The 13,880-nt window shown below is 42.9% G+C and overlaps 1 protein-coding gene across 1 annotated transcript; it reads right to left on the bottom strand.

Moving 5' to 3' along the window:
• Positions 1-1,128: 1,128 nt before the first annotated feature.
• On the bottom strand, positions 1,129-1,668 carry LOC102424054 (eukaryotic translation initiation factor 1). Its single transcript, XM_006085781.3, has one exon. It carries the CDS (start codon positions 1,637-1,639, stop codon positions 1,298-1,300), a length of 342 nt encoding a protein of 113 aa, XP_006085843.1. The 5' UTR covers positions 1,640-1,668; the 3' UTR covers positions 1,129-1,297.
• Positions 1,669-13,880: the final 12,212 nt, after the last annotated feature.

Genomic DNA, 13,880 nt, shown 5'->3' with positions numbered 1-13,880 from the left:
CAGCAGCCCTGTGGGACCCCTTCCACACTCGCTGATCATGCTGGCCCCAACGGCTGCGGACTTTGTGGGGCGCAGACTTCCCCCACGCACATTCCTCTCTCCAACCTGAATTACAATCCACACCTTTATCTAGGCAAAATCTGACCTTTCCGTGAGGAGGAGCAGGGCTCATCTGAGTCCATGTATTCGCTCTGCTTGAGATCCAGTGTTCCTGGGTTCGTAGCTGGTCCCAAGGTGCCGTGGTTGCAGGGTCTCTGGATGTATAAGCTTCAGATATCAGCCACTCAAGATGACGTGATCTCCGAGGCTGAGCCGGCCGCTCTGGGAGAGATTTCAGCAGCAGTGGAGGCTGCCCCATTAGGGGAGCCCGATCCGGCAGTTTCCAACAGTCCCCTGGAGTATAGCTATCGCTCACCCACAAATTTACACTCTCGGTACGGTACCTCCACACACTCTCCTTTCGTTCTCTCACTCACATTGTCTTGCAGTCTGCCTTCCCATTGGCAGCCATCTTCTGATTCCCACAAAAATTCTTTTTTTTTTTAATATATTTTTATTGATTTTTTACAGAGAGGAAGGGAGAGGGATAGAGAGTTAGAAACATCGATGAGAGAGAAACATCGATCAGCTGCCTCCTGCACATCTACTGGGGATGTGCCCGCAACCAAGGTACATGCCCTTGACCGGAATCGAACCTGGGACCTTTCAGTCCACAGGCCGACGCTCTATCCACTGAGCCAAACCGGTTTCGGCGACACAAAAATTCTTAAAAAAAAAAAAGCAGAAAGGGCTCGACCACGGTGGCTCAATGGTTGAGTGTCGACCTATGAACCAGGAGGTCATGGTTTGATTCTTGGTCAAGGCACAAGCCCAGGTTGCAGGTTCAATCCCCAGTAGGGAGGTGTGCAGGAGGCAGCCGCCCAAGGATTCCCTTTCATCATTGATGTTTCTATCTATTTTTCCCTTTCCCTTCCTCTCTAAAATCAATAAAGATATATTTAAAAATAAAAAATAAAAGAAAGCAAAAAGATACCAGTGTTCATTTCTAGTTAGGTTTGTAACTTCTCTAATTTTTCTTGGACATTCCTGAGCATTTGTTCAATTTCACCTTTGATATTCTTTTTTTTTTCTTTTCAGTTTATTGCATGAAGGAGTTACACTAGTCCAAGTTAAAAGCAGACCCCAAATGGTTACATTATACAAGCTGTGAGGTTTTTAAACTTGTGACAAGGGACAGGAGGGAAATTCTACTCATTGCAAAGAAATCCTCACTTAAGCTTCTGTGAGCCAAAAGCACTTAAAACCCATGAACCTTCAGCTGGTCGTCCTTAGCCAGTCCAATCTCGACAAGGAACTGGCATATGTTCTTGCGCTGGTCACCCTGCAGTTGAATTACTTCTCCATATTCTGGATGCTCAATTACAGTACCATTGCAGGCAAATTTCTTCTTAAAGGCCTTCACTAGTTTCTTTTTATCGTAATCATCAGCGATCCCTTGGACAGTAGTAAGGGTCTTCCTGCCGTTTCTCTGTTGAATTCTTATATGGATATAATCCTCAGTGCCAGCGGGAAGCAGGTCATCACCCTTACTTGCATCAGCAAAGGGGTCGAAAGAGTGGAGGTTCTGGATAGCGGACATACGATATGATTCCTTTTCCTCGGTGGAAATGGCCTGCGGAAGGCTGAGGCAGGGAGAAGGCGGGCAGGGGGGACGGAGCGTCGGGAAGCGAGGGGGGCTCAAGGGAGAGGTTGCTGAGTCCTTGGCTGCGGCTCAGTCACTCTTTGATATTTTTATATAAGCTATACATTAAGAAAATCAAAGTCCTGTGATATAATTAACAAATGATTTGATCATTTTCTCCAACCTATTCAAATCCATTCTGTGGGGCTAATTTTTCCCCTGCCAACTAGATAAAATTTAAGGCAAGTCTTGTGGTTTTATGGTCAATCATCACCAAAAAATATATATTTTTTCCAGCTACTAGTAGTTATGCAAACAGTCTCAGGTCAAAATTAAAATATCTAGTCCTGTGTACTAGTCACAGAATTCAACTGCATTTATAATTAACTCTTTTTTCTGTCAGACATGCTTTGAAAAGGAAATAGGTGTGATCAACTCCTCTGTGTCTTCACCATGAGCTTCTATCCTCCTCCACTCTCTAGGGCCTCTCCATCTTCTAGGCTTAAAGTGTAGGGAGAGCTAAGGGGCAGAAACATCCTCAGGAGACAGATACTTCACAAGTTGGTGCGCTATGAAGGTTAATTCCAGCAATCCTGGAATGTATCTGCACTGATCTGCTCAAATAAGAAATGGCACCAAAAGGCATGATTAATAGTGTCACCTGAGAACCATGTGTCCAGATGGGGGTAATTTGTACCAGCTCATCAGCACTGTTTATTGGTAACAGTGAGAATGATTTGCACCTGGTCTTCATGAGACCCCCCAACAAGTTTCACCGCTGGGACTAGTCACATAGTAAGGATACACCTACCTGAGGTATAGAGTATGGAATCCCCAGCCAAGGCTCTGCTCTGGGCTGCCTGGCTCCCAGGTGTACAACAGTGGTTCCTGCAGGAGGAAGACAGCTAGAGTTTGTGCCCCTTCCCTGCCCTTAGATGTGATGCAGCCTTGGGGCTGAGAGGTGTATCCTTGAGGTAATGCTGGTGCTGCTTTACCCACTTCCTACAATAAGCTGTGAGTTCGTAAGCATTGGAATGTGGGACCCTGTGAGTCTTGTTTAGACATTATGCCCCACCTGCCAGTCAGTGCCATTAACACCAGTGCTTCCCAGGACTGGCAGTCATACACAACTATTTCAAGGGCATTCTTGTGGGTTCTTCAGAGACTCCTCCTAACACTGGATTTTTCCCATATAAGTGGGCCCAGCATACCCCCACAGACTTTCTGCTGGGTCCACTTTGCCTTCCAGCAGCCTTCCTGGTTAACATCTAAGACAACCCTCGTCAGTTTTCTCACACTCATGGCAACCTCTGCTAAAACAGAAATATATTCTTTGTCCCGATCAACTTGGGAAGTGAAAGTAAGACCCTTTGCAGCACCTTTTCACTCCTATCCTTTCTCAGCAAAGTAAAGCAACAGCAGTCCTTTACCCTTCTATGCCTCAGGCATGACTCAAGCATCCAAACATGGGGACACATGTCAAACCCACTGGTGGCCCCAGTGAAGACCTAAAGTAAAAGAAAAAGACCTGAAGTAAAATAAAAATCTTCCACCTTTCTAAACAAAAATTTTCTTCTAATTTCTATTCAACCCTTTTATATTTTTAATGGCTGAGGGAATAAGAGACTGGTTTTGAACACTTCCTTGCAATTCCTGCATGGTGGTCTCATATCTCACTTTCTGATGTAAGTGAATACCATGGTCTTGAAGCCCTGGAAAAATCAAGGATTTGAGTCCACACCTGCCTGCTTCCACATTTCATATTCTTTCTACTATTCCAGACACCTCCATTTATGTCAAATTAATGATACCATTCAGAATTTATTTAATATGTTATAATACTTTTATTTGGGCCCTGGAAAATATGTCTTTCCAAGTGTATATTGCCATACCCTTCCCTTCTCAGTGATTATTTTTTCCGTTTTACTAAGAGCTGAAAAAACAAAGGAAGCTATTGGTTTTCCTTTTTCTTGCTCAAGTGGAAAATTTTAATTAGCTCTTAAATAGTGAAGTTTTAACTTTTGTCTAACTATGATCTTGTGGCATTCATTCTTTCCTTAGAGAAATGAAGAAGTTTGGTAAATTACAAAAAAAGATTTTTTTTCTGAACAAATTGCTCAGAAAGGGCATTTGAAAGCCTTTGCTGGTTCTGAAGCCTCTGTTTTCTGGAGTTTTATTTCCATATCAGCAAATGTGTAAATGTCACCACATCCTGTGGGTGATGTTACTGTCTACATTCTGGGGAGTAAAGTCAGTTATCTGACACCCCTTCTCTCCTTGAACTTTGGCCAGGTGTCAGCCAATGAGAAGTCACTAGGGAAATGTCTTCCCACAGCTTATTATTTCCCTCTCTCATTCTGTCCATTTCTTCCCACAATTGCTCCACAGTGGAAGCAAATCAAGAGAAAATTTTGAGCAAAACACAACAGTTCCTCTTTGTTTTTTAATAAAAATAATCCATCTTCCCAACAACATTTACCCAACCACATAAAAGAGCTAGCAGGGCCTCTATCCAGAAACAAGTTTGTAGGAATGACCCACAAACATAAATCTCTCGGCAGATATAGCACCCTGCCATGGCAGAGCAACAGTCTGGGCTTCTGCTCGGGAACTTTTACCCCCAAAGTGTTTAACTGCATGGCTTACGTAAGCACCATCACGTTAGTTACTCCTACTTCAGGAAGACTTGAAATAAGTGTTTTTCTATAAATTAAAAAACTTTTTGATTGTTATATGTTAAAAAGAAAAAAGATTTTTAGAAGAAAAGTGTAAACACTTTCCCCTCACCATACCTCTTAGGAAATCAAAGTTAGAAGCTTGTCATATATCTTCCGATATACTATATATATAGAAAATTCCTTCAGAGATATTTTTAAATGATATATTATAAACATCCACTCTACCACTGAATTCTTTTGCCCCCTAAAATAGGTATTATTGGGTTATAAGTCTAGCTACAGGTAAGAGAGATCCAAATTAAGAAGGCTAAAGTTTCTTTCTACATGACTTAGCAGTCCATAGGTAGATGGTCAGGTGGCCTTCTAGAACTCTACTCCACACAATGAGCCAAGCATCCAAGATTTTCCATTTTGTTGCCCACTCTCCCCAAGCAGTAGCCCTCATCCACCTGGCCTAACTTAGTTTGCCATCATAGCCATGTTACAGAAAGTAAAATGGAGAAAAGAAAGAAGAAAGAATATACCCCACCCCTCCTTTTTAGCCTTATATCTCATTAACCAGGATCTGGTCACATGGCTATACCTTGCTGCAAGGAAAGCTGGGAAATGTAGTCTTTACCCTGGAGCTATGTGCCCAGCTAAAAATTATGGAAAGAGAGAGACTTATTTGTGAGGAAGGTAAATACATGTCACTTTAAATCATTCTTTTGAATAAACACTCAACTTTCTAAAATGTGGATGTATCATAGTTTATCCAATCATTCTCCTATTTCTAAAAATGTGCACTATTTCCAAGTTTTTATTATTTTCCCTTTGCCATGAGAAGCAAGAATACTTGAATCTGAGTGGAGATTTACCAAGTATATTTAAACAAATGCATTGCATTTTAACTCTCCTTGAATAACAGATGAGGGGACTGTCAAGTCTCTTTTCTTCTATATTAAAGAATCTTGAAGGAGGATAAAGAAACTCATGTGAAAGGTCACAACCCCCTTTGGTTTTCCTTTGTCTTCTGAGTGCTTGTTATTCCCTTCCCAGTGAAAGGAGCTGTTGACAATCAAGCAAATTGAACTAGACCTACATACTTAACTAAGAGGAGGCTGCCTTTAGGGAAGAACAATGACCTTGTTTTTTTCTTCAGCTAATAGATTGTAAACTATATTCTGGGAGGTACACCCTTCAGTTTAATTTACACTTCAAAGCTGAGTGTTTATAGCTATGGGTTTCCTGGCAAGAAAGTGGCTTTGCGTTAAAACACAGATTCTCTATAACTTGAATGCACAATCATAACGCAGTCTTGGGAGGGGGTGGAATTAAGAGAAATTAAGGAAGAGAGAGAAAAAGAAGGAAGGAGGCAGGGAGGAAAGTACGGTGGGAGAAAGAAAGGAAAAGTTGTGCAGCAACCTACAGGTACCAGTAGTATGTTCCAGCGAAAGGCCTCTGTTAGTTAAATCTCTTTGGTTATAAATAACAAAAAAAAAACCCTCAAGTTGGCTTAAGAGGGTTGGGAGGACAGTGTATACAAATAGAGGAGTGAGGAAGGTGGTATCAGGGGAGTAGGAGCCAACAAGTGGAAAGCTCTGAATATCTGCTCCTTTTCCCCCTGAAGACTAGACTTTGATGCTTCTCCATGCATGTCTGAGCAGAAGGTGAACATGTCCCAGCTCCTTCAAAAGAGCAGCCGAGACTTACTGGGTCATATTCTCAACTCCAAATTCCTAGGAGGAAAAAATCTGTTTGGTCCAGCTTGGATCAGTGCACCATTGGTCCATTCAACTGTGGCCAGAGAGGCACAATCAGGTAGTACAAACATGGCTGCCAGGGCAGCATCCCTGTGAGTAAGTGTATTCTCTAAGAAAGCATGTTATTCTTAACTGGGAAGACAGCCAAGTATCTTAACCAAGTTAAAGACAAAACCAAGTATCTACTCAAGTTTCTTAATAAAGGAAGTATAAGATGTTCTACCTCAAGTAATATAAATTTCAATGTGATCCTGGCCATCTCTGAACATATTTCCTGGATTAAGATTCAGGTTACAAAGTTAAAGATTAATTATAATGTATGTAGCAGCTCTTGTAAACAGTATACACAAACCTTAGCATTCAAACCAATAGGAAAAGATCATTACTTATGGTACAATCATCTGAACACTACCCCAGAGCACAGCAAGGGAGGTTTGGGAATTTCTCATCACAGGAAAGTCATTTAATCCTTACACATATAATGACCTACCTGCTCCTAGGAAGGTATACATCAGGACAAAAACAAGCTCAGAAAATGAGAGAGAAGTTAAATTTAGGAATAATAGTTCCCATATATAGCATAGAGTTAAGCTAGTTGGAACACAGAAGTGAAATGTTCTCCAATACCTACAGCATACACTTTACAGCCACTCCCATAGATCCATCCACATGCCTTTTTCCCAGACCTCTTTGCCCCAGCCTTCTAATCTTTCTCCTGCCAGTTTTGACCAGCCAGTATAGCCATTCACCATTGCCTAGGAGTCCATTCAGATTCTTAACTTGAACCATTTCTTCTTCCATAAATGTACTCAAAAGTCTGCCCTGTGAGAAGGTTTAAGTATTTATCGGTTACACTAATCTCTGCTATTCCCCTCAGGATGCTGTGTTGTTTTTTATTTACAATTGTTTAAGTAACTTGTTGCTGAATAACAAATTATCACAAAATGTTGGGTGGCTTAAAACAGCAACCATTGTATTAGTCAGCACTGTTCTGTGAGTTAACAGGAGCTTAATTGGACCAGTCTTCTGTTGATCTTGCTTGGAGACTCTCATGCAGATGCAGTCAGATGGCAGATAGGGAGGGAATGTCCAAGATAGCTTTATTCAGGTAGCTGGCATCTTAGCAGAGATGGATGGGAGGCTGGGACCTGTCTTTCCATGTAGTCTCTTCATATAGCTACCTAGAGCTTCTTTATACGGCACCTGGATCCCAAAAGCAAGCATTCCAAGAAGACAAGGCCCTGTGTGCAAACTCTTATCTAGTCTTTGCTTGCTCTTGCCTATTCAAATCCATTTTGCCAAGCTCAGAGTCAATGTTGGAAAGCACTATACAAAGGTGTGAATATTGAGAGATAGCTCATTGAGGGCTACCAAAGCAGCTGCCTATTTGGCCATTGGGAGAAGAGCAGTTCCAAAGTCTTCCATTTGGCTCTTTCCACTACAATATCACTTAGCTTACAGGCCAAGAAATAAATATGGCAGTTCTGAAAACCACCAGGGATGTCTGTTCCAGGGAAATGACCTCTGGATGAGTCCATGAACTCAGTGTGCTCTGTGAGTTGGACCTAGGCTATCTAAGAGGGAGGGGTCCCAGGTATTAATGTCAACTCATATTCTGCTGCAAATAATCTTTGAAATGTTTGGGTATTCCCCTTTAGCCAATGTACAGTTAACTGAGTAAACCATGGGAGGCCATTGGGGGAACTGTTATCACATTCACTGCCATGTTGCTGCAGGGCCCTTCCTCCTGAGGAGTCTGCATCCCCTTCACTTGACAGGTTCCATGAGCAAAAACTGTCTCAGGTCTGGAAACTGGACAAGGGACATCATAAATTGTTATTGGGTAGTTTGCTCAACCTCCTGATATTTTTTTTACATGTAATGTTTTTTATTGGTCTCAGAAAGGAAGGGAGGGGGAGAGGGAGAGAGAGAAGAGGGAAAGTGAGAGAGAGACAGAGAAACATTGATGTGAAAGAGAAACATTGATCAGTTGCCTCCTGCACCCCCAACAGGGGAGCAAACACGCAACCTGGGTATGTGCCCTGAACAGGAATTGAACCCACTACCTTCTGGTGTATAGGATGACACTGCATCTAACTTAGCCATGCATTTCAGGGCTGATATCTTTTGATTGTATAAACTGAGCAATCTTTTGTTGGCTCCCCATCTATCTTACCTGGAGGGATGCTACATTTTACTAACCATTTTCGTAGCTCCCAGTGGGTCAGGGCTTCCAGCTGCCACCTTGACCTTACCATGAATTATAATAACTCTTGCTTCTGATAGTTAAGTATCACCACCTGGGTCATATCGTCCCCATTGCTATCACTGACATCAGTACTGTAACATCCTGGCCTTCAGAACACAACCACCACTGAACTTCTCAATAATGTCCTTCTTACCAGCTCATCCCTTATTCTTTCTTAAATGCACAGTCCTTCTGACTTTCCCAGGGAAAATAGTTAGTTGGGTTAGAATTTTTAGCCTTATTTAGTACTAGAGGCCCAGTGCACGAAATTTGTGCACGGGAGGGGGGGAGGGTCCCCTCAGCCCAACCTGCACCCTCTTCAATCCGGGACCCCTCGGGGGATGTCCAACTGCCAGTTTAGGCCCAATCCTGGTGTAGACCATCACTTTCTCCAAGCTTCCAAGAGCAGTGTGCTAGCCTCATGTTAGCATCATCTCCAAGAGTCTTTACCAAGGTGTTAAACCATGTATCCTGTAAGAGTGTTTCCATATCAATAAACTCTCCTTTAACCAACATTATATTTTCCCTTCAATGCCACCCCTACTTAGTCCAGCATCCCACTCATACTTTCCCCATTTTCGACATGTTGGCTAGAGATTGCTGCTCCCTTTTCTCCCCTTTCTGACCAGGTTATATTGTGACTTAACTCTAGTTATTGGTCTAGAGAAGAGGAAGAGATAAATCCTGGATGTGGCCCGGATGAGCAATGTGTTGCTTTTCAAGGCAGAAGCCTAGAAACAGTAAGGCCCAGACATCACTACAGTAAGAATAACATCACAATTGCTGTGATACTTGGTGTGTCTTCCCTCCTGCTTAGTGTGTTTAGATCATTAGGAGACTCTGATACATTGGACTTGGGAAAATTAACTGCTCAAGAGTTTAATTAAATAAGTTTCTAAGTTTGGGGGGAATAGCTCTTCAATCTCCTAAAGTTTTACTTATTAGTGTGTTAAATCATGTGTAAATATTTAGAGGAAAAGTAATTATTTAGTGATTGAAGAAATGTCTATTATTTTGATGTGGGAAACTGATATAGGGTTAAGCCTCAGACTGACCTGTTGGCAAAGTCACAAACAAGTTCCAGCTTAGAGGGCACAGTCCTCTTAGCATAATTAGGCTTGACCTTATAGCACTCCCTAGATCTTATCTGGGAAGCTAATGGGCTGAGGAAGTGCAGGAAGTGTAACCATGGTCAAAACAAGTGAAACTCACAAAAACTGTGTAACTATGGTAACCACTACCTTGTTTACCTCTCACTCTAAAAAGCTTGGTGAGGCCTGAGCACAGTGGAAGTCCTTCCTCTTGAGTTGGACTTGCTCGCCTGGTCCCCCAATATTCCCAAATTATCTCCTGTCTTTTCTTTTTCATTTGTTGTGCGGCTCCTCTTCCAGACCCGAACCCTGAACCACGCAGGATGTGGAGGGAAACACTTACGACATTTCACAAATCCAAAACATTGATAAATTGAATATCAGAGGAAAGGTAGGTAGTAGAGAGTGCTCCTCTTCAAGAAAAAAAAAAAAGCCCTTCAGAGAGTAAATAATAGAATCAATAGAAACCATATCACAAATGGGAAATAGGCTGGGGTAACCAGGCTTGGTACAGAATACATTCTTGATATATGTTGATACTGTTTAATGATAAAATCCCTTATATTCAAAAGATAGTACCAAGCAAAACACAGCTCAAAACTAAATATAAGTAACAAATTTCCCCCTTTTATATGCCTTGTGTCCCTTCACCACAAATATTTATGAACTTCTCTTGGTCAGCCATGCCATAGGAGGAGCTTTGTATCTGGTTCTCACTTAACTCCTTCTATCCTTTGTCTTCCTGGAAGGCAGCAGATAAGGTGTGCTCCAGGGCTCAGTCAGTGTCATCTGGAATTGGTAATTAACTGAGACTTTATCCAACATCATTTCCACTGAAAAGGCTGCTCTATTTCCAGGGTGGAAGAAAATCAGAAAAATCAAAACAAATTCAGATTTACCTTTGTGGGGTACAATAAACAGAAAACACTAAACTACTAACACTTCAGAGAAGCCAAGAACAAGACAAAGATTCTGATTTTAAAAGCAATCCCCTCCCAAGTGTGTTTTAAGTACTTGGGGTTCCACAATGCATGCTTCCCACAGCAACCCTCTTAGAAGTGTGAAAGCAAACCCCAGTGGGGTTACTTCCTTTGCAGAGTAAAGCAGTTAAGCTCTGCACTGCAACTGGATCACTGTCCCTCTCCTGAAGTTTTTAATCCTCAAGTGAAATGTAGATGTGAGAGCTTCCTGGTTCAATTCAAAGAGACTTTCATGTCAAGAACAAAAAGTGAGTCCACAATGCCCATTCTGTTTTCATCAACCTGTATGTCTTTTGGTTTTTCCTTTTGTTTGATTTTTTTTTCAGACTCTTCATTTCCTTTTAATTTTATGTTGAGTTAGTATTTACTTTTCAAGTCACTTTCCTGAACCAACATTTTAGCAACCATCAGCCAATGGCCCGAGCTGCCCCAGCAAAAGAAAGGTACAAGTGCAAGGTGGCTGGTCTTCATCTGACTACTGTCTCCGGCATCCCTCGTTCCTAACAGATCCATGATGAGGAGGCCGCGGCCTGGACACAGAAGTTTCTTGCCATCTAAGATAGTTTCCATGAGGTGCTGAAAAAGAGAAGAAATGATTCTGGTCTCCAGAAACTGGGCATCTAGTGCCAGCACAGCCTGTCACTAACAGGCTATGTGCTTTGGGCAAGTCACCTTCCCTTTATGTGTCTGAGTCACCATTGGAACTGCCCCTTGTCTGAGAAACCTGGAAAGAAAGCCCAGGTATTCCCTCAGGGAGTGTCCCCTGGCTCAGCACAAAGGACCCCACACCCAGTCCTGCCCCCAACCACCATGAGAGCCCCAAGCGAAGTCCCCTTTCCCTCCTCTCTTAAGCTGTTTTTGGACCTGCTTAGGATCTATTGCTCTCACCAGAAAGTCCTATTCTGTGAGTGGTGACTCTTTTCATATCCTCTTCATATGTAGGGGCATTGATCTCAGCATGTTAATCAGATTTTGGGTCGAAGTCCATCCAGGTTCTTCAGGGTGGTAACAATAGACAGTCCCTGAGGTCTTTGCTAATTAGAAAGCACTGTCCAGGAGGACGCAAAGAGAGTTGCATATTGAAATTAAGTTTCTAGTAGTACCTTAAAAAGTAAAAGGGAACAGATTAAATCAATTTTACTAATATAGTTTATTTAACCCAATAGACCCAAAATATTATCCTTTCAACCTGTAATCAATAAAAATACTAAGAAGATACTTTGTTTCAAACTTATTTTTCCATACTAAATCTTCAGAACCTGGTCTTTTGCACTACAGCACATCACAATTTAGCCACATTTTAAGTGTTCAAAACCCATGAGTAACTAGCGGCTACTGTTTGGGGCAGTGTAGCTATAATGAGATCCCAGCGAAGGCCCCAGACTCCTAAAACTATAGTTGTTCCAAAAGGTATTAGCATATTTATCAAAACTAAGATGTCATCAATTATAAGATGTGTTTTTGTTTCATATACCACACAAAAAATAATTGTAAATACCATAAATTATCAAATCAATTCAAAATTTGGAGATATTAAACTATGAGAAAAATTGTGTACCTTAGAACTGATTGCAAAAAAGAAAACTAGATATATGATAGTTTTCCCTGAAAGGCCTGACCCAAGGGGATGCTGTTGGGTGGGAAAATCCATGTCTTTCCTGCTGTTGCCATTCCCTGTGAGATGCCACCTCTCCCCTTTGACCCTCTTCACTTGACTCCTGTCCATCCTTGTCATCATTAGGAAGCGCTAATTGTGTTATAGGAACCCTTGAAATGACACTTATTTCCAAAGAGGATGTCTAAATGGAGAAATTTATTGAACACTCTGCTATACAGTGAGCTCACCTACCTTCCAACAACCCTGTGAATTAAGCATAATTTTCATTTCCATGAGAAAAAATAAAAAGCAGACTTAGAGACTCAGAGAGGTTATGTAAGTTATCCAAGGTCAGTGTCAAAATGGCAAGTTCAGCTTTCAGACCTAGCTCTGTCTGACTTAAGAGGCCAAGTATTTTCTCTATAATACAGAGGAGGCGAAATCAGTGAAATGACAGGCTCGGTCCCAGAAGGCAACTACTTACCTACTTCCTAACAGGCTATCAGATCCCTTCAGGAAGGACTAAGGATTGAGCTGTAAGTGGCCTCCTGCATCAGAAACATCATGAAATGCCAGCTCTGGCCACAGTACTGGGACATTGGAGGTGACTCAGCAGGCTTCCTTTGCAAGACTGCAAGAAGCACCTGGGACTGATAATCCCTTTAAAACAAGTGCCATCCTAAGCTCCAGTGAAATGCCTCAATGAGCAGGTGCAAGTACACAAAAAGAAAGGGCAGCTTGTGCATTTCTGGAGGTGTGACTGCACAGGTGAGTGAGTGGTCACCATCCTTCATTCAGGACATGAGTGGCAGCTGCAGTTCTCAGGAGCCCAGCTGCCAGAGTTGGGCAGAAGGACTTGTTTTTCTCCTCCATGGGCTTGACAGCAGCAGCAGAAGACCTCACTCAGGTCCTGACAGGCCAGCCAGATTGAATCCCACCCCGGCTCAGACGCTGAAATGTGGGAGGGGAGTGTTTTTCAAGAGAACCAGGGTCCAGACAGCACGCAGCATTAAATGATGCTCCAGAGCACCCTGGCGAAGAGCTCACCTCTCCGCTGCAAGTGTGGACACACTAGAACTGCTCCCAGGAGCTACTATCACTGGCAAGTTGTGACTGTCAGGGAGAAAGTGCACAAGAAAAGAGCAGTAGGATGCCTTAGGAGAGAAATAATGATAGAGAAATAAGCTCAGAGAAGTAGCCCGGTCTCCATCAGTGCTGGGTCTGGAAGCCTGCAGTCAGCGGAGCCAGGCTGGCTACCAACCCCAGAGGCCAAGCCGGCTTATGGAAGAATTTTCTCTGCCACTTTGACCTGGGAGGCAGGACATTGCAAACATTGCTCTTAGCTACAATTACAATTTCTAGATACTTTACCTATACTGGCTCACGCCTTCCTACAAAACTCCACACTGAGTTGTTTTGGTCATAGTTCTCCAACTTCTAGGCATTTGAAGGCTTGGCAGAAGTGGGCGCTATGAAGGCCGGAGGGGCAGCACCACGCACCAGACAAGCCTGTATCTTTCTGAGCACCAGCATGTAGGCGCCAGGAGCCAGTTCCCCATCACTCCTTTGCACTGCAGGGCGGTCTGAGTCAGCAGAGGCAATTTCTAGAGAACCTGGGAACATGATGGCGCTTGGCCACCTCCACGTGACACAGTGCACTAGCTCTGGGAGCCCAAGGGTCAGAACAGAGCCACTGGGGACCCCCTCCCATGGAGCCCCCTCTTTGCCTCAGCTCAGTTGGGGTGGAGCAAGCTGTGGAAGAAATCACATGCCTGGACTGATATGTGACATACTGCAGCTTTGCACCTGGGCAAGTGGAGATGAGGGTGGGAGAACAGGGTAGTTGACTTGGAGTCAAATTGC

Source organism: Myotis lucifugus, unplaced genomic scaffold (assembly GCF_000147115.1).
Source record: "Myotis lucifugus unplaced genomic scaffold, Myoluc2.0 scaffold_21, whole genome shotgun sequence".
Classification (NCBI taxonomy): Eukaryota; Metazoa; Chordata; class Mammalia; order Chiroptera; family Vespertilionidae; genus Myotis; species Myotis lucifugus.
Note: the sequence above shows the minus strand (reverse complement) of the source record. Positions and strands in the feature narration are given on the sequence as shown.